General features: G+C 44.0%; 2 protein-coding genes across 7 annotated transcripts in view; one reads left to right on the top strand and one right to left on the bottom strand.

Annotated features, from left to right (window-relative positions):
- The window catches only part of NAA60 (N(alpha)-acetyltransferase 60, NatF catalytic subunit), a 42,859-nt gene extending 31,105 nt beyond the window's left edge, over positions 1 to 11,754 (bottom strand). The window contains exons 1-3 of one of the 5 annotated variants that reach the window (XM_010376047.2): positions 11,538 to 11,711; positions 7,409 to 7,551; positions 6,489 to 6,558 (exon numbers count right to left, since the gene is read on the bottom strand). The gene's annotated coding sequence lies outside the window, so the exon portion shown is untranslated. Of the gene's footprint in view, positions 1 to 6,488; positions 6,559 to 6,940; positions 7,986 to 11,527 lie in introns of those variants that run through there. The other 4 variants (XM_030924721.1, XM_030924720.1, XM_030924719.1 and 1 more) reach the window with 4 other exon arrangements.
- A 73-nt stretch (positions 11,755 to 11,827) lies between these two features.
- Positions 11,828 to 22,576, top strand: ZNF597 (zinc finger protein 597). Of its 2 annotated transcripts, none has more exons than XM_010376050.2 (4): positions 11,828 to 12,005; positions 12,157 to 12,242; positions 13,989 to 14,115; positions 17,461 to 22,576. In XM_010376050.2, the coding sequence occupies exons 2-4, from the start codon at positions 12,210 to 12,212 to the stop codon at positions 18,573 to 18,575; spliced, it is 1,275 nt and encodes a 424-aa protein (XP_010374352.1). In that variant the 5' UTR covers positions 11,828 to 12,005; positions 12,157 to 12,209; the 3' UTR covers positions 18,576 to 22,576. The 2 variants fall into 2 exon arrangements, with proteins under 2 accessions (XP_010374352.1, XP_030780583.1); XM_030924723.1 differs by having other exon boundaries at positions 11,877 to 12,005; positions 12,157 to 12,252.
- The last annotated feature ends 4,442 nt before the right edge of the window (positions 22,577 to 27,018 follow it).

Raw genomic sequence — 27,018 nt, forward strand, 5'->3', positions numbered from 1 at the left:
GCGCAGTGGCTCACGCCTGTAATCCCAGCACTTTGGGAGGCTGACGTGGGTGGATCACTTGAGGTCAAGAGTTCAAGACCAGCAGACCAGCCTGGCCAACACAGTGAAACCTGTCTCTACTAAAAATAATAAAATAAAATAAAAATTAGCTGAGCATGGTGGTACATGCCTATAATCCTAGCTATTCGGGAGTCTGAGACATGAGAATGGCTTGAACCCGCAAGGCTGAGGTTGCAGTGAGCCGAGATTGCACCATTGCACGCCAGCCTGGGTGACAGAGCGACGCTCTGTCTCAAAAAAGAAAAAAATACTCTTTTAAAACACAAATGAGAAAATAACTATTTCTCCACGGCTTATGTGTGAGGCATTGTGTTAAACATGTTATGTAAGATCTCTTTTAGCTTCACAACAGTTCATTCAGTTAGGCACCATGTGTTACTACAGGAGATATTCAAGGTTATTTGTACCCTAAAAAAATTCCACCCTTTCTCTGTGTGTTTGTAGCACAGACTCTACCCCTTGTTCCAGTGTGTTCACTAAGTGTTCTAACCCATTAAGGTCATCCCATTCTCCCTTGGCTCAGTGATGAGTTCAGAGGACCCCTGCCTAAGCAAGTCAAGCAGAGGGGCATCTACAGGTCACAGGGATGGCTCAGGAATGGGCTGATCACCATCGACTTTAGGGCCGATTGGTCCTCCATCTCTTTGCTTTCCTAGTTCCTCTCTCTCCTTTCTCTTTTTGCTATGTTTGAGTGTTTCTTCCACTTGATCTAACAGGCTACTCCATTTGTGCTGACCATTCTCTCCTTCAGTTTATCTATTAAACTTCTGAGTTTTTTTTTTTTTAAGCTTTTCAGTTCCAGAAAGTTTTGCTATAATTGAATCTCTTGCAGAAGTTGTTTCACCAGAACCCCCTATTTATGAGAGTCTGTCTGCTCCTTCTCCCTCTGGCTCTAAGGCCTCTTTCAGCATATTATCGCTTTTCTCTTGCCTACTTACTCATGCCTCCTTTCACCCTCTGGCCAGAGACACCTAAAGGCACTCCCAATGGTGGGAAGCCAGCAGGCTCCTGTAGTACAGTCACATACCAAGCTGCCAGGCCATGGCACTTGCCTGTATCCTCAATTCCTATATCCTCAGCTGCACAACCCTCTTTCAGCCTTGGAGACAGGGAGGCAAGCAGGCCCCTCTGGCCCAGGGAGAGCAACAACCTACCATCTACATGGTCAGCTTCTGCCCTTCCTCTCTGAAGTCCCATGAATCTCCAAGGCCAAGACTGCTCCTGAAATTAAGGCATTTTAATTTTCACCCTAGGCCTCTTCCTCACAATCCCCAGGCTCTCATTTACCCACAGAGTTATAGAACTAAATCCAGTATCCAACCCCAGGTGATTCCAACCACCACCTCCCCCAAACCCATACCCTGTTCTGGATCCTGGCCACCAATGGCCCTACTCAAGCTCTATTTGGGAAAGGTAGTAAGCAGATGGACTGGGGTTGGAGCAGGAGGAGAGGACCAGGTTTCCCCACTGAAATCTACACATTCAGGTCAAAAACAATATTGCAATTTACAATCTTGTACACAAATCTGCATACGTTCTGATTATTTCCTTAGGGAAAATTCCTAGAATGTTGGTTCAAATTATTATTATTGGCTGGGTGCAGTGACTCACACCTGTAATCCCAGCACTTTGGGAGGCTGAGGCAGGCGGATCATCTGAGGTTGGGAGTTCAAGACCAGCCTGACCAACATGGAGAAACCCCGTCTCTACTAAAAATACAAAATTAGCCAGGCGTGGTGGTGTGGGCCTGTAATCCCAGCTACTTGGGAGACTGAGGCAGAATAATCATTTGAACTCAGAAGACGGAGGTTGTGGTGAGCTGAGATCATGCCATTGCACTCCAGCCTGGGAAACGAGTGAAATTCTGTCTCAAAAAAATTGTTTTTTCATTATTATTATTTCATTATTGGAGACAGAGTCTCGCTCTGTTGCCCAGGATGGAGTGCAGTGGATCTTGGCTCAATGCAGCCTACGCCTCCCAGGTTCAAGCGATTCTGTTGCCCCAGCCTACCCAGTAGCTGTGACTACAGGTGCATGCCACCAGGCCCAGCTAATTTTTTGTATTTTTAGTAGAGACAGGGTTTCACCATGTTGCGCAGGCTGGTCTCGAACGCCTGAGCTCAGGCAATTTGCCCACCTCAGCCTCCCAAAGTGCTAAGATTACAGGCGTGAGTAAAATTATTTTTAATTAACCACATTTAACTTTGGAAACAAACCCTAGACTGCCTGCCAGAACATTTTACCAATTTATTCTCATACCAAGAGTGTGAAGACTCTACACCCACTACAGCAGGGCAAATGGCCCACAGCCTCACCAACATAAGGGATTAGTCTTTTTTAATTGTTTTGAGACAAGGTCTCACTCTATCACCCAAGTTGGAGTGCAGTGGCATGATTACGGCTCTCTGCAGCGTTGACCTCCTGGTCTCAAGTGATCCTGCCACCTCAGCCTCCCCAGTAGCTGGGATTACAGGCACACACCACCATACCTGGCTAATTTTTTATTTTTTGTAGAGACAGAGTCTCACTATGTTGCCCACGCTGGTCTCAAACTCCTAGTGCAAGTGATCTGATCACCTTACCTCCCAAAGTGCTGGGATTACTGGTGTGAGCCACCATGCTCAACCAAGCATTCTTTTTTTTTTTTTTTTTTTTTTCAGACAGGGTCTTGCTCTGCCCCCCAGGCTGGAGTGCAGTGACACGATCTCGGCTCACTGCCACTTCTGCCTCCTGGGCTCAAGTGATTCTCGTGCCTCAGCCTCCCGAGTAGCTGGGATTACAGGCGCCTGCCACCAGGCCCGGTTAATTTTTTGTATTTTTAGTAGAGACAGGGTTTCACCATGTTGCCCGGGCTGGTCTCGAACACCTGAGCTCAGGCAATCTGCCCACCTCAGCCTCCCAAAGTGCTATGATTACAGGCACAAGTAAAATTATTTTTAATTAACCACATTTAACTTTGGAAACAAACCCTAGACTGCCTGCCAGAACATTTTACCAATTTATTCTCATGCCAAGAGTGTGAAAACTCTACACCCACTACAGCAGGGCAAATGGCCCACAGCCTCACCAACATAGGGGATTAGTCTTTTTTAATTTTTTGGAGACATGGTCTCACTCTATCATCCAAGTGGAAGTGCAGCGGCGTGATCATGGCATACTGCAGCGTCAACCTCCTGGTCTCAAGTGATCCTGCCACCTCAGCCTCCCCAGTAGCTGGGACTACAGGTATGCACCACCACACCCAACTAATTTTTTATTTTTTCTAGAGACAGAGTCTCACTATGTTGCCCAGGCTGGTCTCGAACTCCTGGTGCAAGTGATCTGATCACCTCACCTCCCAAAGTGCTGGGATTCTGGGATTACTGGTATGAGCCACCATGCTCAGCCAAGTATTCTTTTTTTCTTGAGACAGGGTCTTGCTCTGTCCCCCAGGTTGGAGTGAAGTGGTGTTGTCTCAGCTCATTGCAATTTTTGCCTCCTGGGCTCAAGTGATTCAGCTGCCTTAGCCACCTGAGTAGCTGGGACTACGGGTGCCTGCCACCAAGCCTCACTAGTTTTTGTATTTTTTGTAGAGACAAGGTTTTGCCTTGCTGCCCAGGCTGGTCTCCAACTCCTGAGCTCAGATGATCTACTCACCTTGGCCTCCCGTAGTGCTAGGATTACAGGCATGAGCCACCACACCTGGCCAGGTATTATTCTTTACCTTTCTGCAATCTAAGTGAAAAAGAGCTCATTGTTTTAATGTACATTTCTCAGTAAGTTCGATTGCCTTTTCTATTTTTGAATCATTTATATGTCATCTTTTATAATGAGTGTTACAGATGTAGCAAACATATTTTGGTTTTGGTTTAACTTGGGGGGTTTTCTGACACTAAACATTTTTATAAGTAATGCAAGCCTGTGGTAAATTATCTTAAAACAGAACAAGAGGATACATTGGTGAAAAATAAGTTTCCCTCCCTCCAACTCAGTATCCAAGTTCTCTAGCTAACTCATCTTACCATTTTCCTGGTATCCATTCAGAGATATTATTTACATGGACAAGTACTATATTTTCATAAATAAAAGGCAAGTGCAAGTGAAATGGAGGCTGAGCTTAGATACTGGATTCTTTTCATTTCCTCCTTCCCCATTCTGGGTACAAATGGTGACCAAGGAAATATGTGATTACACAACATCCTGCCTTTGAGGAGTTATGTGATTACAAGACGATCTGATAAGCACTGCAACAGAGGTGTTTTGTACAAACAACAATGGAGCTTCTAGAATGGAACAGAGTGAATGCATTATTTACTAAGTGTCTGCTATATGCTAAACACTGAGTTATAATCCCTCCTGTATGTTCTAATTTACTTCTACCTTACAATGCTTGTACCGTATATTCTGATTTACAATGGCGCTGAAAGTTCAGTATTGTTGTCCTCATTTTACAGATGATGAAACACCCACCCAAGGCCTCTATACCATACAGAATGATGCCTCTCTCCAGTGGCCGCCCTGAGTACATGCCATGAAGAATGAAAGCCAGGAAACAAAGGAGCAAACTGGTTCATCATTAAAACCCGTATGCTTTCCCTTGGATCACAACTTTCCTTTTTTTTTTTGATATGGAGTCTCGCTCAGTTGCCCAGGCTGGAGTGCAGTGTTGTAATCCCGGCTCACTGCAAGCTCCACCTCCCGGGTTCATGCCATTCTCCTGCCTCAGCCCCCCAAGTAGCTGGGACTGCAGGTGCCCGCCACTACGCCTGGCTAATTGTTTGTATTTTTAGTAGAGACAGGGTTTTACCATGTTAGCCAGGATGGTCTCGATCTCCTGACCTCATGATCCGCCCGACTCAGCCTCCCAAAGTGCTGGGATTACAGGCATGAGCCACCGCGCCCGGCAGAATCACAACTTTCCTGATTCACCCAGGAAGAAATCCACGAGTTTCCAAAAGCAGCCTTTCCAGGCAGACCCTGAAAACATTTTTCCCAGGGTCCCAGAAACAAATCATCAACAAACCACTTTATGGCAAGCCCTGTTGCTCGCTGACCAGCCTCTGCTCTGCCTGAGAGGCCTCCAGACTACCCTGGTAGCACTCCCAGAAGAGCACAAAGTTCCATGAGACTGACATGAGGGACAGTGAATTATCCCAACTCATTGTTCTGAAGGGTTTATTAATGTATGCATGGATCAAAACCCTGGATGCCAAATATTTTGCTTCCAAATAAATTCTTCTTTGGTTCCTTTTTTTTTTTTTTTTGAGATGATGTACTAGTCCATTTTCACACGGCTAACAAAGACATACCTGAGACTGGGCAATTTACCAAAAAAAAAAGGTTTAATGGACTTAACAGCTCCACGTGGCTGAGAAGGCCTCACAATTAAGGTGGAAGGTAAAAGGCACGTCTCCCATGGTGGCAGACAAAAGAGAGCTTGTGCAGGGAAACTCCCCTTTTTAAAAACCAATGGATCTTGTGAGACTTATACACTATCACAAGAACACCACGGGAAAGACCTGCCCCGTGGTTCAATTACCTCCTACCGGGTCCCTCCCATAACACATGGGAATTCAAGGTGAGATCTGGGTGTGGACACAGCCAAACCGTATCAGATGGACTCTCACTCTGTCGCCCAAGGCTGAAGTGCAATGGCATGATCTCGGCTCACTGCAACCTCCACCTCCTGGGTTCAAGCAATTCTTCTGCCTTAGCCTCCCGAGTAGCTGGGACTACAGTCAGGCACCACCACGCCTGGTTAAATTTTTGTGTTTTTTAGTAGAGATGGGGTTTCAACATGTTGGGCAGGCTGGTCTCGAACTCCTAACCTCAAGTGATCTGCCTGCCTCACCTCCTAAAAGTGCTGGGATTACAGGCCTGAGCCACTGCACCCAGACCTTTGGTTCCTTCTTTATGAGTAGATAATGAAAAATAAATTTTTAACAAAAGAAATTCTCCTTTGGTATAAAATGATGCAAGTGTGTAAGACGGATCACCAAAGATGATACTGCTTCCTTTGATTAGAACCAAACCAGAAGTGGTACAGGATGACCACCACATGGCTACACAGACCAATCTCGGGGGGGTCAGGGCAGCACACTGGGAGAGTCTCGTTCTCCACTAACATTGTCAGTGTGCCCTGAGACTGGGCTTATCAATCAGACTCACTAGAGACTGATGTTTAAACCAAATCTTGTGTACTTGTTTATAGTTCAGAGAGGCTGGTATACTTGTACTGTATCCCTGTGTACCTAATGTAAGAATATACTCATTTACCCTCCTAGCAAGAAAGTGAAAGCATTTGTTTCACTAGATGCCTTCTATTGTTCAGTACTAAAAATTAAGAAAATATTTAATACTTGACAAGTCAAAAATGGATTTCACTTAAGTAGGCTTCCTCTGACTATGAGGGCATCATTCATAGCAGGACACAGAGGGCTTTGACTCACTCTCTGGAGCTCTACTCCTAACTCAGGCTGGCTCCGCACTTCCTTCTTCCAGGTACAGCCGTTCTGTATGCTGCAGGGGAGAAAGACACAAGGCCATCACTTCACTCCTGGCCATCCCATCTCTACAACTCATAGGCTAGTGTCAGACAAACCCTGGATCTCAGAATTTCAATCTCATGGGCCCTTTTGGGGAAATAATAACTATCTAAACATGTAGTTCTCTAAACTACAAAGCAACCCATCTTTTTTTTTTTTTAAAAAAAAAGAAACAAAGTCTTGCTCTGTCATCCAAGGGGGAGTGCAGTGGCGCAATGCTAGCTCACTGCAGCCTTGAACTCCTGGACTCAAGTGATTCTCTTGCTTCAGCCTCTAGAGTAGCTGGAATTATAGGTGTGAGTGACCACACCCAGCCTCCAACCCATCATTTCTTCTCTGTCCTCACTGTATCTAACCTGCATTCTCTGTACCTCTTACTACCCTCCAGGAGTCTTTAGTTGCAGCTTCTAGTAACAATAATTATTCAGTATCAGTAGGTCAGGAACATTTCTCTGGAAGCACCTCTGGCCTCAGTGACTGAAAAAGAATTCTGCTGGAGTTAATACAGAGCAAAGCCAGTTTTTGGCAACAGAATTAACATGTCAAAGGTACATTTAGAGCCCTGAGCCTTTTTCTCATTTTAAGACTCCTGTTAGTTTCAAGTCAAGGCTAAATGAAACTAAAAAGACTCCTATCCAGCTAGAAGTTGCACTAATTTCAAAACTGTGTGAGCCTCTTGTTCTTGCAGGCATGAGTTGCAGCCATTGTTTCCTTGATAAGACTGGAGACTACGTAGCAACAGTTTTCTAACTGCTCAATCAAGCATTCTGAACACTAATAAGAAAACCTCTTGCTGAATTTGGGATAAAGATAATCTTACTTACCTAGACTCCCTGGGTGTAGGTGAGAAGGCTCTGTGTCAATTTCCGATCAGTATCAACTTCTCATGAAGGATAGATACAGTAAAGGCCATAAGAACCAGAGCCATACTTACCTTTAAGTAATAGACCTTAAAAGGCAGTACCATCTGGGAATGGAAAACACACCAAACATAGCGAGCAATTCATTTTGGAAATCATGTTAAACATCGCCAGGGAAGATACCCCATTTACCTTGAAGTGATTACACATTGCATGCCTGCATCAAAACATTTCATGTACCACATAAATATATACACCTACCATGTACCCATAAAAATTAAAAATATAACTGCCACTAACATTTTAATACATAGTCTTCAAAAGCAACTTTGTTATTATTTTTGTTTCATAACCAATTTTACTCCCCAAAACGAGTATCTTTCCATTTCAACATATAGCTGCATCATCATAAAAAAAATCACTAGGGAAAAAGTAACCACGGGCAGGGGCTCACGCCTGTGATCCCAGCACTTTTGGAGGCCAAGGTGGGCAGATCACGAGGTCAGGAGTTCGAGACCAGCCTGGCCAATATGGGGAAACGCTGTCCTCTACTAAAAATACAAAAATTAGCCGGGCATGGTGGCACACACCTGTAGTCCCAGCTACTCGGGAGGCTGAGCCAGAAGAATTGCTTGAACTTGGGAGATGGAGGTTGCAGTGAGTAGACCAGGTGTGGTGGCTCAAACCTATAATCCGAGCACTGTGGGAGGCTGATGTGGGCAGATCACTTGAGGCCAGGAGTTTCAGACCAGCCTGGCCAACATGGCAAAACCACATCTCTACTAAAAATACAAAAATTAAATGGGTGTGGTGGCATGCGCCCGTCATCCCAGCTACTCTGGTAGATGAGGCATGAGAATCACTTGAACCCGGGAGGCACAAGTTGCAGTGAGCAGAGATTGCACCACTGCACTCCAGTCTGGGCAACAGTGAGACTCCGTCTCAACAAATAAATAAATAAATAGACAAATAAATAGTAAATAGTGGTGATCTCTGGGTGACAGGAATGTGGTGCCATTTTTTCCCCTGTATTTTTTAACTTTCTAAAATACACATATACTGCTTTTGTAATTATGTTATTTTTAATATTTTTAAAAAGATAATTTTCAGAGAAAGCAGATGCTGGGCTATAGAAAGAATTTCAATACAAACAGGTTGTAGTTGTTATTACTGGTTCCATGTTAGAGACAGAAATGGAAAAACTTGCAAAAGATTGTGGTGAAAGGATTTTTAAATTTTGATGATTAAAATATGTTACTTGAACATATAGTAGATATACAGTCGGCCGGGCGCGGTGGCTCAAGCCTGTAATCCTAGCACTTTGGGAGGCCGAGGCGGGTGGATCACGAGGTCAGGAGATCGAGACCATCCTGGCTAACACGGTGAAACCCCGTCTCTACTAAGAAATACAAAAAACTAGCCGGGCGAGGTGGCGGGCACCTGTAGTCCCAGCTACTCCGGAGGCTGAGGCAGGAGAATGGCGTGAACCCGGGAGGCGGAGCTTGCAGTGAGCTGAGATCCGGCCACTGCACTCCAGCCTGGGCGACAGAGCGAGACTCCGCCTCAAAAAAAAATAAAAATAAAAATAAATAAATAAAAAAAAGACATACAGTCAAGCATTTGTGATTTTTTACAAAACTGAGTTAGGGGTATAATGCGGTCTAATTTTTCAATCTTGGTCTATCTTGGACTTTGTATGTCATCTCTTTATTTTCAGGAAGATAAAGCTTTCAAGCTTCCTCCTCCTTGGTCTACTTGTTTATAGTTTTGATAGCTGTTAGGAAAGATAGTCTAGGGAAGATTGTTTCCTCTCCCATTTCAGGTATATCCCTCTCTCTGGTAATCCACTGAGTTAACATCACATGCTTCATTTCAAAGCCTTGGAAACTGTGTTTATTTCTTTGTAATTATGGCAACAGGATTTAAAGAAGAGAGCCATGGGAGTCTCCTGTTCTTGGTGAAAGAGCCACAAATCCAGGTCAGGAGAATCTCAGACTACAATGAGACATCGCTGATGTAAGAATAGCATTAAAGGCCGGGCGTGGTAGCTCAAGCCTGTAATCCCAGCACTTTGGGAGGCCAAGACAGGCGGATCACGAGGTCAGGAGATCGAGACCATCCTGGCTAACACGGTGAAACTTCATCTCTACTAAAAAAATAAAAAATAAAATTGCCGGGCAAGGTGGCGGGCGCCTGTAGTCCCAGCTACTCAGGAGGCTGAGGCAGAAGAATGGCATAAACCTGGGAGGCGGAGCTTGCAGTGAGCTGCGATCCGGCCACCGCACTCTGGCCTGGGCGACAGAGCGAGACTCCGTCTCAAAAAAAAAAAATAGTATTAAATAGGCCGGGTGCGGTGGCTCATGCTTGTAATCTCAGCACTTTGGGGGGCCAATGCGGGTGGATCACAAGGTCATGAGATCGAGGCCATCTTGGCCAATATGATGCAGCCCCATCTCTACTAAAAATACAAAAAAAAAAAAAAATTGGCCAGGCGTGGTGGCAGGTGCCTGTGCCAGCTACTCGGGAGGCTAAGGCAGGAGAATCACTTGAACCCAGGAGGCAGAGGTTGCAGTGAACTGACATTGTGCCACTACACTCCAGCCTGGCTACAGAGTGAGACTATGTCTCAAAAAAAAAAAAAAAAAAAAAAAGATAAGCACAAACCGAGAAGGGAAAGATGACTATGTGAACACCACAGTGACTCAATAATGAACATTTATTTGGCTTACACCTTCATATACAGGCTATTAGTTCTTCTTCAACGTGTATGCTTTGAACTAGTCTAGTCTGTAGGGAAGTTTGTTCCTACCATTCTTCCACCTGTCCTGGAAGCACCTTTACTGGGACTCCCCAGGTACCTCTTTTGTGATCCATCCCCACAAGGTCTAGCTCTTAGCTGTCAAGAGATGTCATTTGTGGCAGATTCTGCTGTTTCTTATCTAACTTACTTTCCACATCTCTTTTCATTGATAACAAAGCCCTGATTTTGTGCAGGTAGATTATCATGGGAGGCTGGGTCCTTCCCCTAGTGACAAGGGCTGAAGCATGATGGGCCCCAAATAATTATATTTATTCTTGGTAATAACTAGTTTAGGATGGGTACATGACACAATACATGTCTGCATATTTTACCTAGATTCTACTGTCAACTTTACCAACATGCTAAGGGTGGCAGAGGAGAAGCACTGGGACTTTGATGTTGTCACTGGGCCACCAAATTAACCAACCTGCAACTGCTCTTTGAACATCATTTCAGTGGGTTTGCTGTTACTTGTAGCTGAAACTATCCTATTAGATATTCCACAAAATCACATACCTAAGTTGTCAAATCTCCTAATATTGTTTTAATAACCATGCAGCCATTCATTAAGCTTTTAGATACAGGGATGTGCCTGGCACTAGAATAAGGAAATATGTTGAGACTTTTCAGGCTTTTTTATCAACGTACCCATCATTTTCGTCTTTTTTTTCCCCAAACACCTTTATAAATGGACAATTTCTTTCACTTACATTATCTTATAATCTGAAACTACCCTCTGAGTTAGCCCAGAGAGGCATCCTGAGCTGTTTGCTGCTGAGGAAAGCAAAGTTGTAAACTGGCCAAGATTACCAACCAATCAGTGTCAGAGCTTGGGACGGAGTTCAATTTTCCAATTCCAAATCTCTACACTAGGGCACTCCCTCTTCCGCCAACACACAATAGGAAATGACTGGATCTAGGGTAGGCTGAATGTGAGGTATCTGGGGGCGAACAATGTCCCGCGACGCAAACCTAGGGCTCTATACCCGCGTGGGGTCCTCTGTGACTATGGAGCTGACGTGGCTCGGTTAGGCTGCAGCTACGGGTACAATACATAATGCCTCTAGAACAATTTGAGTAGGAGCCTAGCAACCTGGCCTACACCGATGTCAACGTTGTGAACGTACAAAAAGACATTCCTTCATGTTCTACGGCCCCACCATCCGCCCAAGACACAAAGGACAGCTCAAGCCCAGGTTAGGCCCGAACCCCCGGCCTCTCAATCACCCCGCTCTGGCCAGAACGAAATTTCAGCCCTACAGGGCACTGTTGGCCAAACCCACATTTTGTTACCGATTTTCTTTCGAGTTCCGGTGTCTCCCAGTCTTCTTTCTGCCCTTCTTCTCGGAAACATTACGTCCCTCTGGGGTCACCCTAAGACTCTACTTTAGCGGGTAAACAGGCCCGGAGCTCACAGGGGAGACCCTGCTAGCGGAAGCGGAAATGCTTGCTTAGAGAAAAGGAGGAAAACTACCTCTCGCAGCTGCCCAGTAGCTACAGGTCCTCGGTTAAGGTGTTCGATTGGTCAACACAAAAGGAGGACTTCCCCTTCGGGAGAACTCCGGCCAATCAAAGGGCAGGATGGCGGATAGGGCTGGGGGCGGGTCGCTTCCGGCGGCTTTTCCCGCAGCTCCTGCGTAGAGGAGCATGAGAGCGTGGGAGTTTTGCAGCGGCCGTGGCGTTTTTCGTCGCGTCCCGGTCGGGCGTCGCTTTCTGCAGCTTCTGTCCGGGAGCGCGAGGCCTGTCATTAGCCGCCGAGCGGTAAGTGGGCCCCTTTCGAGGTCGGGCCAGGAGGAGGAGCAGTCAGCGTAGGTTTTTAAGGGGGGTTCGGAGGGAATCGAGGGAGGCTAGGGTACTGGAGGAGCTTGGCCGCAGAATAGGTCCGTTTAAAGACTGTTCTCTCCCCGCGCAGCTTCGTCTCGAAGTCCCTGTGGCGTCTGGAAGAAGGCATTCCCCACCCGCCAAATGGCGTCCATGCCCCCGACTCCCGAGGCCCAGGTGAGTGGAGGTACATTTTTCGTCCAAGTTTGTTGCTGCTTTCGGTCTCTTCCTGATCCCCTCCTTTGGAGGAGGGTTGGGCATTCATGTTGTGGTAGGAGTGCGCCTGAGCCCCAAATAGCCCTTTGACCAAGCGTTCTTCGTTCCAAGACCAGGCATATAGAAGTGGTTTACTAACTTCTTTCTTTCAGAACTACCAACTGGGAGCAGGGTCCTTGGAGGAATCTCTGAGAGAGTTTCTCAGTGTCTTATCTGTTTTGTTTGGAGATAAGGTCTGGCCTTCTCGCTGGAGTGTTGCTTGCCTGGCTGGAGTGCAGTGCTGAGATCATAGCTCCATCTGGAACTCAGGGAATCCTCGCGCCTCAGCTTCTCCAGTAGCTGAGAGGCGCGCATACCACAGTGTCTGGCCACTTTTAAAAATTCTTTATGGGGATGGAGTCTTGCGGCTTTGCCCAGGAACTCCTGGCCTGCAGCTGTCCTCCCACCTCGACCTCCCAAAGTGCTAGGATCAAAAGTGACTTTCTGGTTCCCAAAAGTACAGATTTGGTACTTACCCAATTTGAATGAATTTTTAAATTAAGCACATTTCTAGACTCCGCACTTGTAGAGTAATAATAAATCCCAGGTGATTCATTCACACCATTAGGGAAGGTGGGGTAGGCCTGGATGAAGCGCTGGAGTGAGCTTAGCAATGAGTGTCATAGGGACTAGAGAGAGGAAACAGCAAAGGGAAGGATGTTGGGAGAATCCTGTAACCTTTATCTCTTTATGATTCTTCCTGGGCTGCCCAACCTTCTTTTCTTTTCTTTTTTCTTTTTTTTAGTTTTTGAGATGGAGTCTTGCTGTGATGCCTAGGCTGGAGTGCAATGGTGCGATCTCAGCTCCCCGTAATCTCTGCTTCCTGGATTCAAGCGATTCTCTTGTCCCAGCCTCCCAAGTAGCTGGGACTACAGGCACATGCCACCACACCAAGCTATTTTCATTTTAATTTGTTTTTATTTTATTTTGAGATGAAATTTTGCTCTTTTGCCCAGGCTGGAGTGCAGTGGCACAATCTCAGCTAACTGCAACCTCTTCCTCCTGGGTTCAAATAATTCTCCTGCCTCAGCCTCCCAAGTAGCTGGGATTACAGGCATGCGCCACCACATCTGGCTAATTTTTTGTATTTAGTGGAGACAGAGTTTCACCATGTTGGTCAGGCTGGTCTTGAACTCCTGACCTCACGTGATCCACTCGCCTCCACCTCCCAAAGTGCTGGGGTTACAGGCATGAACCACTGTGCCCGGCCTTAATTTTTGTAATTTTACTAGAGACAGGGTTTCATCATATTGGCCTCGAACTCCTGACCTCAAGTCATCTGCCCCCCCCTCAGACTCCCAAAGTGTTGGGATTACAGGGATGAGCCACCGCACCCAGCCCCAACCTTCTCCTTTTCTTAGAGGATCCTTACTTAATGGTTTTTCCCCGAAGAGCTGTTCTCTCATCTTTTCTCTTCCAAGATAGACTGTAATTGTCACAGTCCACCATCCTTATACCACTGCCTAAAAATATCCATGTTTACTCTCTTCTTTCCATTCCTCACCCCACCCCTTAGAACCCATTTACCCCACTCCTGCACTCAAGAACCTTTTACACCAAGCCCTTTTACCCGTGCATCTGATGTTTCTAGCTCTTCTCATCCTTCCTAGGTTAAGTAAGGGACTGACCCTCCACCCTTTTGTACTGACACAGGCTCTTTTGTTTCAGGGACCAATACTCTTTGAGGATCTGGCTGTGTATTTTTCCCAAGAGGAGTGTGTGACTCTGCACCCTGCCCAGATGTCCCTCAGCAGAGATGCTACAAAGGAGTGTTTGGAGGATGCAGCCTTGATGGGTAAGGCATTTGTTTTTCTTGCATCTGGAACTTTTGTCAGTTTTAGGATGAGAACTTAATGCTTTTTCCACATGTTGGTATGGTGGAGTGGGACCTGTCCTTGAGTAATTTATGTGGAGATGATAATTGTATGAGAGAAAAAGTTTTAAAATATGAGATGATTTATTTCTTTTTTTTTTTGGGGGGGGGGACGGAGTCTGGCTCTGTCTCCCGGACTGGAGTGCAGTGGCGCGATCTCTGCTCACTGCAAGCTCCACCTCCTAGGTTCACGCCATTCTCCTGCCTCAGCCTCCCGAGTAGCTGGGACTACAGGTGCCCAACACCATCCTGGCTAATTTTTTGTATTTTTAGTAGTGACGGGGTTTCACTGTGTTAGCCAGGATGGTCTCAGTCTCCTGACCTCATGAACTGCCTGCCTCGGCCTCCCAAAGTGCTGGGATTACAGGCATAAGCCACCGCGCCCGGCCAAGATGATTTCTTAAAGACAAAACTTCAGTCTAGTACAGTGCCTGTGGTTTAGTACAAGAGATGGCAGTATTTGGTACTTTCACAAACATTTATTGCAGTTAGTTTACAATTTTACTTGGGAAATCCTGTTAGTATCGATGACTATCATTTGCTAAAGACTGGAAATTGATTTACTCTTAAGTGGTGCTATGCCTTTCTCACCTATGGGGAACCATACACAGATGGACTCTTGTGCCTCAGTAGATTTTATTTCTTACTAGGATTGAGTATCTAAACTATTCTATTTATTTGTTCTAAGTAATTATTCTAAATAGTTTGGAATAGTTTAGATACTCAATCCTAGTCAGAAAAGAACTAGAATAACTAGTTATTCTAAATAACTCATATTTTCTATCTTCCACGTTTCTCTTCATCATGTTCATGTTGTCTTCTATCTGCTTAAACTTATGGAGTATATTTATAATGGTTATTTAAACTTTTTTTTCCTGCTAGTTTTATCATTAATGTGGTTTCTGGGTCTGTTTCTATTGATTGATTTGTCTTCTAGTTATGGGTTATATTTTCTATATTTTCTTTACTTGCTTGGTAAATTTTGGTTGGATGTTGGATTAAGAATTTTATGTTTTTGGAGCCAGGATTTTGTTGCATTTTTAAAAATATTTTGGGTTTTGTTGTAGGAGGCGGTTAAGTTACTTGGGGTCAGTTTGCTTGTTTCGAGGTGTGCTTTTTTTTTTTTTTGCTTTGTTAGGATGGGTTCAGATCAACCTTTCTGCTAGGGCTTATTTGAGTTACTGCTAAGGCAGTATTTTTCCGTGGACATTGCTGCTCAATGTCTTACGTCTTTCCACTTTGGCTGGAGGCAACATGGACTGGTTATTGCTCTGTTATTCCTTCTAGGCGGTTCTTTCCACGGCATTGGGTAGTTTCTTCATGCACTTGTAGATTACTCAGCCAAGGTTGTGGTTTTTTTTGTATTTGTTCTTGTTTTTTGATACAGTATCTTGATCTGACACTCAGGCTGGAGTGCAGTGGCACAATCACGGCTCACTGCAGCGCTGACCTCCCAGGCTCAAGCAGTCCTCCCACCTCAGCCTCCCAAGTAGCTGGGACTACAGGCATGCACTACCATGCCTAGCTAATTTTTTTTTTTTTTTTTTTTTTTTTTTTTTTTTTTTTTTTTTTTGGAGAGACAGGGCTTTGCCATATTGCCCAGGCTGGTCTCGAACTCCACGGCTCAAGTGATCCTCCCACCTCAGCCTCCCAGTGTGCTGGGATTACAGGTGTGAGTCACTGTACCTAGCCTCAGGAAGGTCTTAAGAGGACCCCATGTAGATGACCTGAGCTCTCTTTCTGAGCAGCTGCCTCTTTGCTTTCAAATTCTAGCTGCCTTGGCATCCCTGATCTCTGAACTCAGTCTCCTCAAATCAGCAAAAGCACTTGGTACTGTTTGGATTCCCATGCACTATACTGCAGCCCTTTCTAGTCAGTGAGTTGGGAAAATCATAGAACTTTGTTTCTCTGGAAAGAAAGGTTCCTTTTGTATTGATATATTTGCATTATAACCGAAGAATTCTTGGAAGATATTACAAAGGAATGTTAGTTTTGTCAGCCATCCTTGTAAGTAGATTGGCTGTTATTATCATGCAGTACGCACAGCCTTCTACCTTGATCTTTCCTTAGTGAGGGATAAAGAGATTTTGGAGAGTTCTCCTGGTGATAATAAAACTGTTTCTGATAACCTGTGTGCTTCTCTGTTATAGGAGAAAAATGCTCACTTCATTGCTTTCTTTTCTTTTTAAAAATTATTTTCTTTCTCCCTCATTCTTGCTGTCATCTTATCTTTTTTTTCTTTCTTGCTTGCTTTTTTTTTTTTTTTTTTTTTTTTTTTGGAGACGGAGTCTCGCTCTGTCGCCCAGGCTGGAGTGCAGTGGCCGGATCTCAGCTTACTACAAGCTCCACCTCCCAGGTTCATGCCATTCTCCTGCCTCAGCCTCCCGAGTAGCTGGGACTACAAGTGCCCGCCACCTCACCCGGCTAGTTTTTGGTATTTTTTAGTAGAGACGGGGTTTCACCGTGTTAGCCAGGATGGTCTCGATCTCCTGACCTCGTGATCCGCCCGTCTCGGCCTCCCAAAGTGCTGGGATTACAGGCTTGAGCCATCGCGCCCGGCCTCTTTTTTTTTTTTTTTTTTTTAAGAAACAAGTTCTGGCTCTGTCACCTAGGCTGGAGTGCAATGGCACAACTCAAAACTCCTGAGCTCAAGTGATCCTCCTTCCTCAGCCTCCTGAGTATCTAGGACTCCAGGCATGTGCCACCAAGCCTGGCTAATTTTTAAAAATTATTTTTTGTAGAGATGGAGTCTCACTATGTTGCCCAGACTGGTCTCAAACTTCTAGCCTCAAGTGATCCTTCCACCTCAGTTTCCCAAAGTGCTGAGATTACAGGCGTGAGACACTTGCCCAACCCCTCTCTTTCTTGATAAATATGAATCCTAATCTTTTTTCTAATTGTTAATTGTTCTGCTGTCACTTGAGATAGCTTCAAAAATGAAAGGCTCTTGAGTTCTAAATAGACAAGCTGGAAAAGTTCACCTCTAGACAGCCACTACTGAGATTGTCCTTAGTACCTATCCCACTGGACTCTGACTTAGTTATAGCTATTCTCTCCTCCTTACCTTTGGATATTCACCCAAAACTGGATCTTCTGGGAGGCCAGGAGAGTCTGCTTCGTCCTAATTTTGTGTGTTTCGTGTCTGGGTTATAGGATAACCCTTCTAAATTTTCCTGGTCCTCTTTGTAACTACCTTTTAGCTTACTTTTTTCCCAGTATCCCTTGAAGGTATTGTCTATGTTTTGCTTTCTTTTGTTTTATCAACAGGAGAGGAAGGCAAGCCAGAGATTAATCAGCAGTTAAGCCTAGAGTCTATGGAACTTGACGAGCTTGCCCTAGAAAAGTACCCCATTGCTGCACCCCTTGTCCCTTACCCAGAAAAATTCTCTGAGGATGGAGTTGGAAACCCTGAAGGGAAAATATTAAGTGGAACTCCCACTTGCAAGAGAAGGGTCATCAGCCTTTTAGTTACCATTGAAAACCACACCCCGTTAGTAGAACTCTCTGAATATTTAGGAACCAACACACTTTCTGAAATTCTTGATTCTTCCTGGGAAGGAGCCAGAAATGTGTATAAATGTCCTGAGTGTGACCAAAACTTCAGCGATCATTCATACCTGGTTTTGCATCAGAAAGTTCATTCAGGAGAGAAAAAACATAAATGTGGTGACTGTGGGAAGATCTTCAATCATAGAGCCAACCTGAGGACACACAGGAGAATCCATACTGGTGAGAAACCTTATAAGTGTGCCAAGTGCAGTGCCAGCTTTCGCCAGCACTCGCATCTGTCCCGACACATGAATAGCCATGTAAAGGAGAAGCCCTATACATGTAGCATATGTGGTAGAGGTTTTATGTGGCTCCCAGGATTGGCACAGCATCAGAAAAGCCACAGTGCTGAAAAAGCTTACGAATCTACTAACCGTGATAAACATTTTAATGATAAACCAAATCTTGCTTTGCCTGAGGAAACATTCATATCAGGCCCCCAGTACCAGCACACTAAGTGCATGAAGAGCTTCAGGCAGTCCTCATATCCTGCCCTTTCTGAGAAGAGCCACGACGAGGACTCTGAACGCTGCAGCGATGATGGGGACAATTTCTTCTCATTCTCAAAATTCAAGCCCTTACAATGTCCTGACTGTGACATGACCTTTCCTTGTTTCTCTGAGCTTATTTCCCATCAGAACATTCATACAGAGGAAAGGCCCCATACATGCAAAATATGCGAGAAAAGTTTTGCTTTGGACTCAGAACTTGCATGCCACCAGAAGAGCCACATGGTAGAGGAAACTTTGAAATGTACTGTGTGTGGGAAAAGTTTCAGGTCGAATTTGCATCTCGTTACTCATAAGCGAACTCACATAAAAAACACCACATAAATATAACAACTTGTTATCAGTGATTGGGCTTTTCAGTATCTGTATGGTGGGAAGCAGTTACTGTATATGTCCCAGGCAATGTGCTAAGCACTTTACACACATTCCCATGTAATACTTAATTCTTACCACAACCTTGATTTAGGCAGTATCATTTCCATTTTATAACTAGGGACGCAAAATCCATGCCACAAAGCTAGTGAATGAACCCAGTAACTCGGTTACTGTTCAACTGTGAGCCAGGAAAAGATACAAAACTTTTGTTTAAATTCAATTTTCATTAAAATGAAGGCTCTTGCTAGAGTTCTTTTAATTTTGTTTACGTAGTTTCTAACTTTTAGAAGGAGGAGAATTTATTTATATTTTGCCAGTTCTGCAGCTATATCTAGGAAAGTAAATGCTTTTATATGTTTTATACTTTTTTTTGCTATAACTATTTGAATGTAATATTTGTATAAGATTGCTGTTTTACATGTGCATTCCCATAGGCATTTAGAAGTTTTTTTTCTGCCCTGTAAAAGTTCTCAAACGGGTGGACTAGTTTATATCTTGATGGCCATTAGTATCCACAGAGTTCTCTGTCATGGTTCTGATGCCAGGGGCAGGTACTGGCATTTAGGACCCAATTGTTTGCAAGAATTTTGGAAGTCTAACTGCAGCCCTTTTCTGGAGGCTGGACTTGACTTGGGGAGGGGAAAAAGTACTTGCTCCTTTCTAAGATTTGCCTCCAAATCGCTACTGAAGCACATTACCTGTCTTACTATGAGTAATTGTAATTGTTTCTCAGTGAGCATGCTAGCTACTTTAGATATATTATCTAATTTAATCTTCAGAATAAATCTATGACAGAGAAAAAAAAAAAAAACCTTTGTTTCATAAACAAGGAAACTGAAGTCCTCAGAGGGTAAAGTCAGTACTTTGCCCAGCACACAAATCACATTGTGGTGAAACTGACATTAAGCTTGGGTCTCTGTGACTCCAAAGGCCATGCAGTCTGCAAGACTGCAGCATTCGTTGGCATTTGCACCACGTAGTAACACTGCAAGCAGCCAGGGAAAGGGGAGCTGAGATAGGTAGGTGAGAATGGTCATCATGGAGGCGATTCATTGTGCTTGCATCCTCGAACCCCTGCATTCCCTTTGTGCTGTACCCAAAGCCTGACTTACATATACAGTTGTAAAGCAGCAGAAGACTCTCCAGGACTTCAGGTTTGAATTCTTGTCTCTCTAATCAGATAAGAGATTTCATACTTTGCAGAGGACAGTACTGAAGGTCTTAGTTGGGTTTTGGTTTTTTAAAAAACACCCTTAACATTTCCTCTCCATCTCCAAAGAAAATGCATATAGAAAATTGTTAGATTTTAACCAAAATACTTAATAATATGTAGATCTTTACCTACCGCTATTATAGATAAATATTGGAGCAAAATATTGTTAAATAGTATGGTTATTAATGTTTAAGAACCACAGAATGTTGTAAATATAGATTCATATACAATTTCTCATTAAAGTTGATTGTATGCCTGTCAGCAAAACAGTATTTACATGGGTTTTGATTAGGATGGAAGAATGCTCTCATTCTACTTAAATAGACAGTATAAAAGTATAATATTTGCTAAAATTGAATTGTTGCTGTGAATCATCATGAGAAAAGATAAAGGACTCTTGAGGACTAATTGTATGGAAGGTAGCAGGAGGTGGTCCTACAGAACAGCAGATTGAGGACTGAACATAGAAAAAGATGCTGGCTACTCAGCTAAGCTCTTATTACTGAGTAGAGGCAGGAAGATACTGTTTAGGTGAGAGGAAAACTGAAACTAACAAAAACATCCCTAACCCAGAGAGAGTTTCTCTCTGTTTGTCATTTTTGTCTTCTTTCTGGTTTGCAGATCCACAGTTGAGACTGTGTGCTGCTCTGTATGTCAAGGTCAGACTTGGCTCTTTGTTTCTGATGTCTCCACTCTTAGGAGACAGGACACCAGCTTCCAGGTTTCTCTGAGGTGCTTTGAAATGTGTAGCAAGATGGTCTCCAGTTAGATTACGTATTAGCCAACTCTGAGATATCATGATCTTTGTTAAATAACAACAAGAACACCACCTCCTTGCTCTCCTGCTTCTGCCCTCAGTGGGAGAAACTGGCAGGTGCCTCAGCACTTATCAGGGGCCCTAATATTTCAGTCAAAGATCTAATGAGTCACAGGATGGGGGATGAAATTGGGAAAGGTCTGGATTAGCAGAGTTGCTGCAGAAAGAAGTAGAGGGGAATATCTTAGAAGGTACTTGGACAGAATGGGGGTGATATAAAAGATGGATGCTGTCATTTTTGTTTTGGCTCCTAGAAAACATAGCAGAAAGTGAGAGTTTGTGCCATACATCCTGTTTTGCACCTTAATGGGGAAGTTTGCCTTTCCACATGAGTCTTCCTTCACAATTAACCTCTAATTTTTACAGTTTTATTCTCCAGATTTTGGAAGATTATCACAAACTTCCCTAAAAGATTAGAAAAAATAGCCCTTTTCAGAAACATTAACATACATGTGGGTATAACTAAAATGGCTTTTTGGTATAATACTGTTAATGATTGGTATGCAGAAAAAAATGAAAATCCCCTAAGTGTCAGTTACTGGGAAATAGGCCTATTTTCAGTTGTTTGCTTATTGTGCACTTGTACTTAAATACATTTGCTGGATGTAATTCAAGCTGCTTTGCCCCCAGGGAATTGAAGGAAAAGATATATCTGCTGGTGAGCTTCAGGTTTTTTATGATGATGGCTTTTCACCCTTCTGTTTACAGTGTCAGTTGATGGAGATAAATTCCATAAAATTGTCATTAACTCAGAGATACTAGCCTACCATGTTAGGTGCTATTCACAAATACTGGATAAAAGTTAATATGGGAATGAAAAACTAAATGCAAGAGTTTATTGCTATGAATGATTGGTTAACTGCATTTTGCAGCATGGAAATCAACACACTACGAGAGTGAAAACTTTATGCTGAATAAATTGACTCAGACAAATTTTTTCGTTTTTGTTGTTGATGCAGTGATGAAAATGTGTTTCCAACAGTTCCTTAACATGATTGCTGGAATAAACAGTCTGTTAAACAGTCATCATTGATAGAAACAGCATTTTTCCAATGGAATTCAGATGTCAGCATTTACATTTTGTAATTTAAGAAATTGTGGAACGTAGTTGTTCTTGAATGAGGTGGACTCACAATAGTTTTATTTAGAGCTTTGTTGCTACAGGTGGTAGTCTATTGACACCTCCTCATTTGACATAGAAAATGATTAACCCAATAATTCAGGGAGTTAAAACTCAAATGACATTTCACAGTAAATGCCATTTTGAGTCTTTGCCTCCTGAGTTTCCATATAATTAAGTGGCAATGTTCTAGTGACTGCAGCATAAGATGTCATACAATCTGAAACTGCAGAGTCTGATCAAAGTAATCTGCAATTTACTGCCTATGTGTACAAAGGGAGACATAGCAGGTTATAGTTTATATGAATAGTCTATTTTGAATGTTCATTAAACTTGTTATCCCTGTGGGATTTTAGTAGGAAAGTGTTTTTGCTTTAAGCATCTGTTTAACAAAATGATGTTCATTACATTAGAAGTGTATATATTCATGTGGTTTAGTTTTGTAATTTAGGAGAGCTATTGATCTGATTCAAAGATGACCATTACCCATCTTTCCAAGGCCTATCTAAGTAGTACAGGTGTTTTGTCTTTTAAAATTGACATTCCTCTTTGTATTAAGTCTGTAGGGGAGAATACAATATAAATATTCTTCTGTGTAAACATAAGAATGTTCTGTAATCCCCAGTTCCTTTGGATACCTCAGAATTATATTTATTGTATACACTTATACTGTTTGTTTAATGTGTTGGTTTTACTGTTTTTGACGTATTCTCATCAGTCTTCGCTCTAGTTTGCAAGCTCTGAAGTTATTGATTACGTCTAATGTGCAATTTGGCTTCTAATAAATGATATTTTATGATGATGGCAATGAAGTGAACTTTTTTTAAAAAAATACTTAAGTGGTTTTAGGTGGCAATGAGGTTAATTTTGAAGACTGTTAGGATTGTGGTTTAGAAAGTAAGTGAATGACTTTGTGCTGCTTAATAAGGGAAGTAAAATCGCTTGCTCCCTGGAACTCAGCAGAAAATTCTGGCGTCATTCTGGGAAGCTAGCGCTAGACCTCAATTTCCTTTCGTCTTTGCTGTACACGGAAGTACAGGGCCAAGGACCTCCGTCTTCACGGAGCAGCTACTGCTTGGCGCGGGTCGCCACTTAAAGCTTGGAGTCCGAGTAGCGGATGTGGTGAGTAGGACTCCCAGAAGACCTCGCGCGGCCTCAGGGAGATCCTGAGTCTCCGCTTGGCCACCAACTGCACAGGTCAGCGGAAGTGCCAACGAGATGACTTGCGCTACAGCGGCACACTGGTGAGGAACCGGAAGCCACGAGCCACTTCCGGTGCCCGGTTCCGGCAGCGCCTGCGCATTCCTGGGCAAGTGGGATGTGGTGAACGGTGGAGATCCAGCAGTGGGGTTTGGCCATGTGCCTGGCCATGTCTACTGCATATCGGTAGGTGATCTCCATGTAAATCTAGCAGTACGGGTAAGAGCGTTTGCGGAGGAACTCCTCAGGTCTCTTGCTCCACATCAGCAGGAGGGTAACACGGGTGTGATTGTCGGGCACTAACACGAATCTCCATCCCATGATTCTAAGTGTTAGGACTGGAGAAGAAGCTGTGCGCCACCGTCCCAGCTCTAGTCCCACTTAGGCAATGAAGAGCTGTGGGCCTGTCTAGCATGTGTGTCTCTGGCTTGTTGAATTGGATACTTTGTGCATCTCACTTGTGCTGGATAGAGTGTCTTTTCTTTAGAACCAGTACCAATCTGTTAGGCTTTTAGCATGCTCTGCAGCCAAATTCTAACATGCTTCTGGTTAGCTGGACTGTACTCTCGGCTTACCTTTGGTAAATGGTATCTCCCCAGGTGAGCTTAGCCACTTCCATGGCTACAAAGACCTCACTTTAGGTCAAATTCCAACTTCTCTTCTATGTACTCCAGATTCCTACTTTCAAGTACCTACAGGAGATCGTCCTTTGGATGTCTCTCAGGCATCAAAACACGTGCCCTTAACTCATGCTTTTAGCGCCTCATCTGTTTGCCTCCAATATGTGGGGCCACATCCATACAATTGCTCATGATATCAACAAACACTTCCTCTTTCCTCTTGCTATGGCTTGAATATTTGTGTACCCTAAAAATTCATGTGTTTGAATTCTGACGCTTTAATTGATGTTATTAGGAGGTGGGGACTTTGGCAGACTCCTCATGATTGGCATTAGTGTCCTCATAAAAGAGACTGAAGGCCGGGTGTGGTGGCTTATGTCTGTAATCCCAGTTCTTTGAGAGGCCAAGATGGGAGGATTGCTTAAAGCCAGGACTTCAAGACCAGCCTGGGAAACATAATAGCACCCCGTCTTTACAAAACATTTATTTAGCCCGGTGTGGTGGCTGGTGCTTGTAGTCCTAGCTACTTGGGAGGTTGAGGCAGGAGGATTGCTTGAGTCCAAGAAGTCGAGGTTACAGTGAACTGTGATTGGGCCACTGTACTTGAGCCTGTGAGGACCCAGCAAGAAGGTGCCATTGTGGAAATGGCCCTCACCAGACACTGAATCTGCCAGTGCCTTGATCTGGGCTTCCTAGCCTCTAGAACTATGAGAAAAAAATTTTTGTTGTTTATAAGCTACCCAGTTGACGATAATTTTTTATAGCAGCTGGAACAGACTAAGACATCATATCCACTCAATCATCAAGTCTCATGGATTCTACCTCAAAAGTATCACCAAAACCTGAATGTTTCTGTCTCTACTGTCCCCATCCTGTCCAACGATACTCACCTGGGTTACCTGAAATAGCCTGCTGATGACTTTCATATCACTCTTGTTCTCTGTCAGCACAGCTAACACACTACCATTTAATAAAAGAAGTATTATAAAATTGCTTGCTCCCTGAAACTCAGCAGAAAATTTCAGCATAATTGAGGGAAGACAACACTAGATGTTGATCTTTCCAGTCTTTGCTGCACAGAAGTAGAGGGCCAGGTACCAGATGATTATGATTATCTCATCCAACTTGACATCTTCCATTGGCTTCCCATTGTCCTTAGGGACATTTAAATTTTCAACATGACCTTCCTAGTCATTACTTCCCTGCCAGCATCAACTCCAGCTGTTCTTTTTCTCTGACCCCTCTTCAGCTACACTTTCGCTCAATTCTTCAAATATACCAAGGCACATACGTTTCCTTTTACTTGGAAAAACCCTCTCAATTCCTGCATTCTTTGTTTTACCCTCCTTATAGCAATATGCTTGTAATTGAATAGTAATTATGTAACTAATAAAATTTCATTGTCTCTATAGGAGCAGAGATCAGGAACATGGTAGATGCTTACAATTATGCACTGAATGAAACTACTACAGCTGTCACTTTTATACTGTTGGTTTCAGCTTAAAGACTGATAGAGGGCCGGGTACAGTGGTTCATGCCTGTAATCCCAGCACTTTGGGAGGCCAAGGCAGGCAGATCACGAGGTCAGGAGTTTGAGACCAGCCTGGCCAATATGGTGAAACCCCATCTCTACTAAAAAAATACAAAAATTAGCCGGGCATGGTGGTGTGCACCTGTAGTCCCAGCTACTCAGGAGGCTGAGGTAGGAGAATTGCTTGAACCCAGGAGGTGGAAGTTTCACTGAACTGAGATTGTGCCACTGCACTCCGGCCTGGGCAACAAAGTGAGACTTTGTCCAAAAAAAAAGACACTGGTGCTGTCAGTTACTAGTAGACAAGAGGTGTAACAGTGTACGCAAAGAAACTGTAAGGAGTTTAGAAAAAAAAAAAACGAAGAAAGCTTTCAGGATAGGCCGGGCGCGGTGGCTCAAGCCTGTAATCCCAGCACTTTGGGAGGCCGAGACGGGCGGATCACGAGGTCAGGAGATCGAGACCATCCTGGCTAACACAGTGAAACCCCGTCTCTACTAAAAAAATACAAAAAACTAGCCGGGCGTGGTGGCGGGCGCCTGTAGTCCCAGCTACTTGGGAGGCTGAGGCAGGAGAATGGCGTAAACCCGGGAGGCGGAGCTTGCAGTGAGCTGAGATCCGGCCACTGCACTCCAGCCTGGGCGACAGAGCGAGACTCCGTCTCAAAAAAAAAAAAAAAAAAAAAAAAGCTTTCAGGATAAATATATAATGAAGCCCTATATGCTTGAAGGGAATAATTTAGCAAAGATGGCTGGTGCAGTGGCTCACACCTATAATCCCAGCACTTTAGGAGGTCAAGGCAGGAGGATTGCTTTAGGCCAGGAGTTCCAGACCAGCCTGGGCAACATAATAAGACCCATCTCTACCAAAAATTTAAAAATTAGGCCGAGCACAGTGGCTCACGCCTGTAATCCCAGCACTTTGGGAGGCTGAGGTGGGCAAATCACGAGGTCAGAAGGTCGAGACCATCCTGGCCAACATGGTGAAACCCCATTTCTACTAAAAAAAAACATAGCTGGGCATGGTGGCACACACCTGTAGTCCCAGCTACTTGGGAGGCTGACACAGGAGAATTGCTTGAACCCAGGAGGCGGAGGTTGCAGTGAGCCAAGATCGCGCCACTGCACTCCAGCCTGGGGGGACAGAGGGAGACTACATCTCAAAAAAAAAAAAAGCTGGGCGTGGTGGCACATGCCTGTAGTCCCAGCTACTCAGGAGAGGATCGCTTGAGCCTGGGTGAAGGCCTTAGTGAGCTGTGATTCTTCCACTGCACTCACCCTGGCTGAAAGAATGAGAACCTCCTCCCTGCACAAAAAAAGTTTCATTTCACTGATTGGGCATCAACAAGATACAGAATGAGAGACTTCTGACTTTCCTTCCTTCCATGGATGCACTGAATAAATATCTACACATGGATCAGTTCTCTGTGAGAGAAATATAGAAACTAGTTGAGACTCCTGCACACTGGGCAACTGAGAATATATCCACATCAAAATGGGTACCAACAAGTTGAGACACAATGTAAACCACAAACCTGGGCACAGTATCTTACAATTGGGAAGGAATGCCCAAATTCCAGATTTTTGAAGAATGAAGAGTGTAGGCCAGACGTACTACTCCCAAACTTAAATAGTTTCCACCTGAGAGTTTGGATCCTCAGTCGTCTTACTCTGGGAAGGGACAGGGTTCAGCATTTGTGAGTCCCCTGAGAAAAAACAGGACATTTTATTTATTTATTTAGAGACAGAGTTTCGCTCTTTTCGCCCAGGTTGTAGTGCAGTGGCACAATCTTGGTTCACTGCAACTTCCGCCTCCCGAGCTCAAGCGATTCTCCTGAGTAGCTGGGATTACAGGTATGCACCACTATACCCAGCTATTTTTTTATTTTTTATT

The sequence above is a fragment of the Rhinopithecus roxellana genome, chromosome 20 (assembly GCF_007565055.1).
Source record: "Rhinopithecus roxellana isolate Shanxi Qingling chromosome 20, ASM756505v1, whole genome shotgun sequence".
Taxonomy (NCBI): domain Eukaryota; kingdom Metazoa; phylum Chordata; class Mammalia; order Primates; family Cercopithecidae; genus Rhinopithecus; species Rhinopithecus roxellana.

What these genes read in the sequence shown, in the direction of transcription:
- ZNF597 (XM_010376050.2), top strand. Translation starts at nt 12,210, where the DNA reads ATGGCGTCCATGCCCCCGACTCCCGAGGCCCAG. An exon ending in CCCCGACTCCCGAGGCCCAG is followed by an intron (nt 12,243 to 13,988) that starts GTGAGTGGAGGT and finishes CTTTTGTTTCAG; the next exon opens with GGACCAATACTCTTTGAGGA. An exon ending in GGAGGATGCAGCCTTGATGG is followed by an intron (nt 14,116 to 17,460) that starts GTAAGGCATTTG and finishes TTTTATCAACAG; the next exon opens with GAGAGGAAGGCAAGCCAGAG.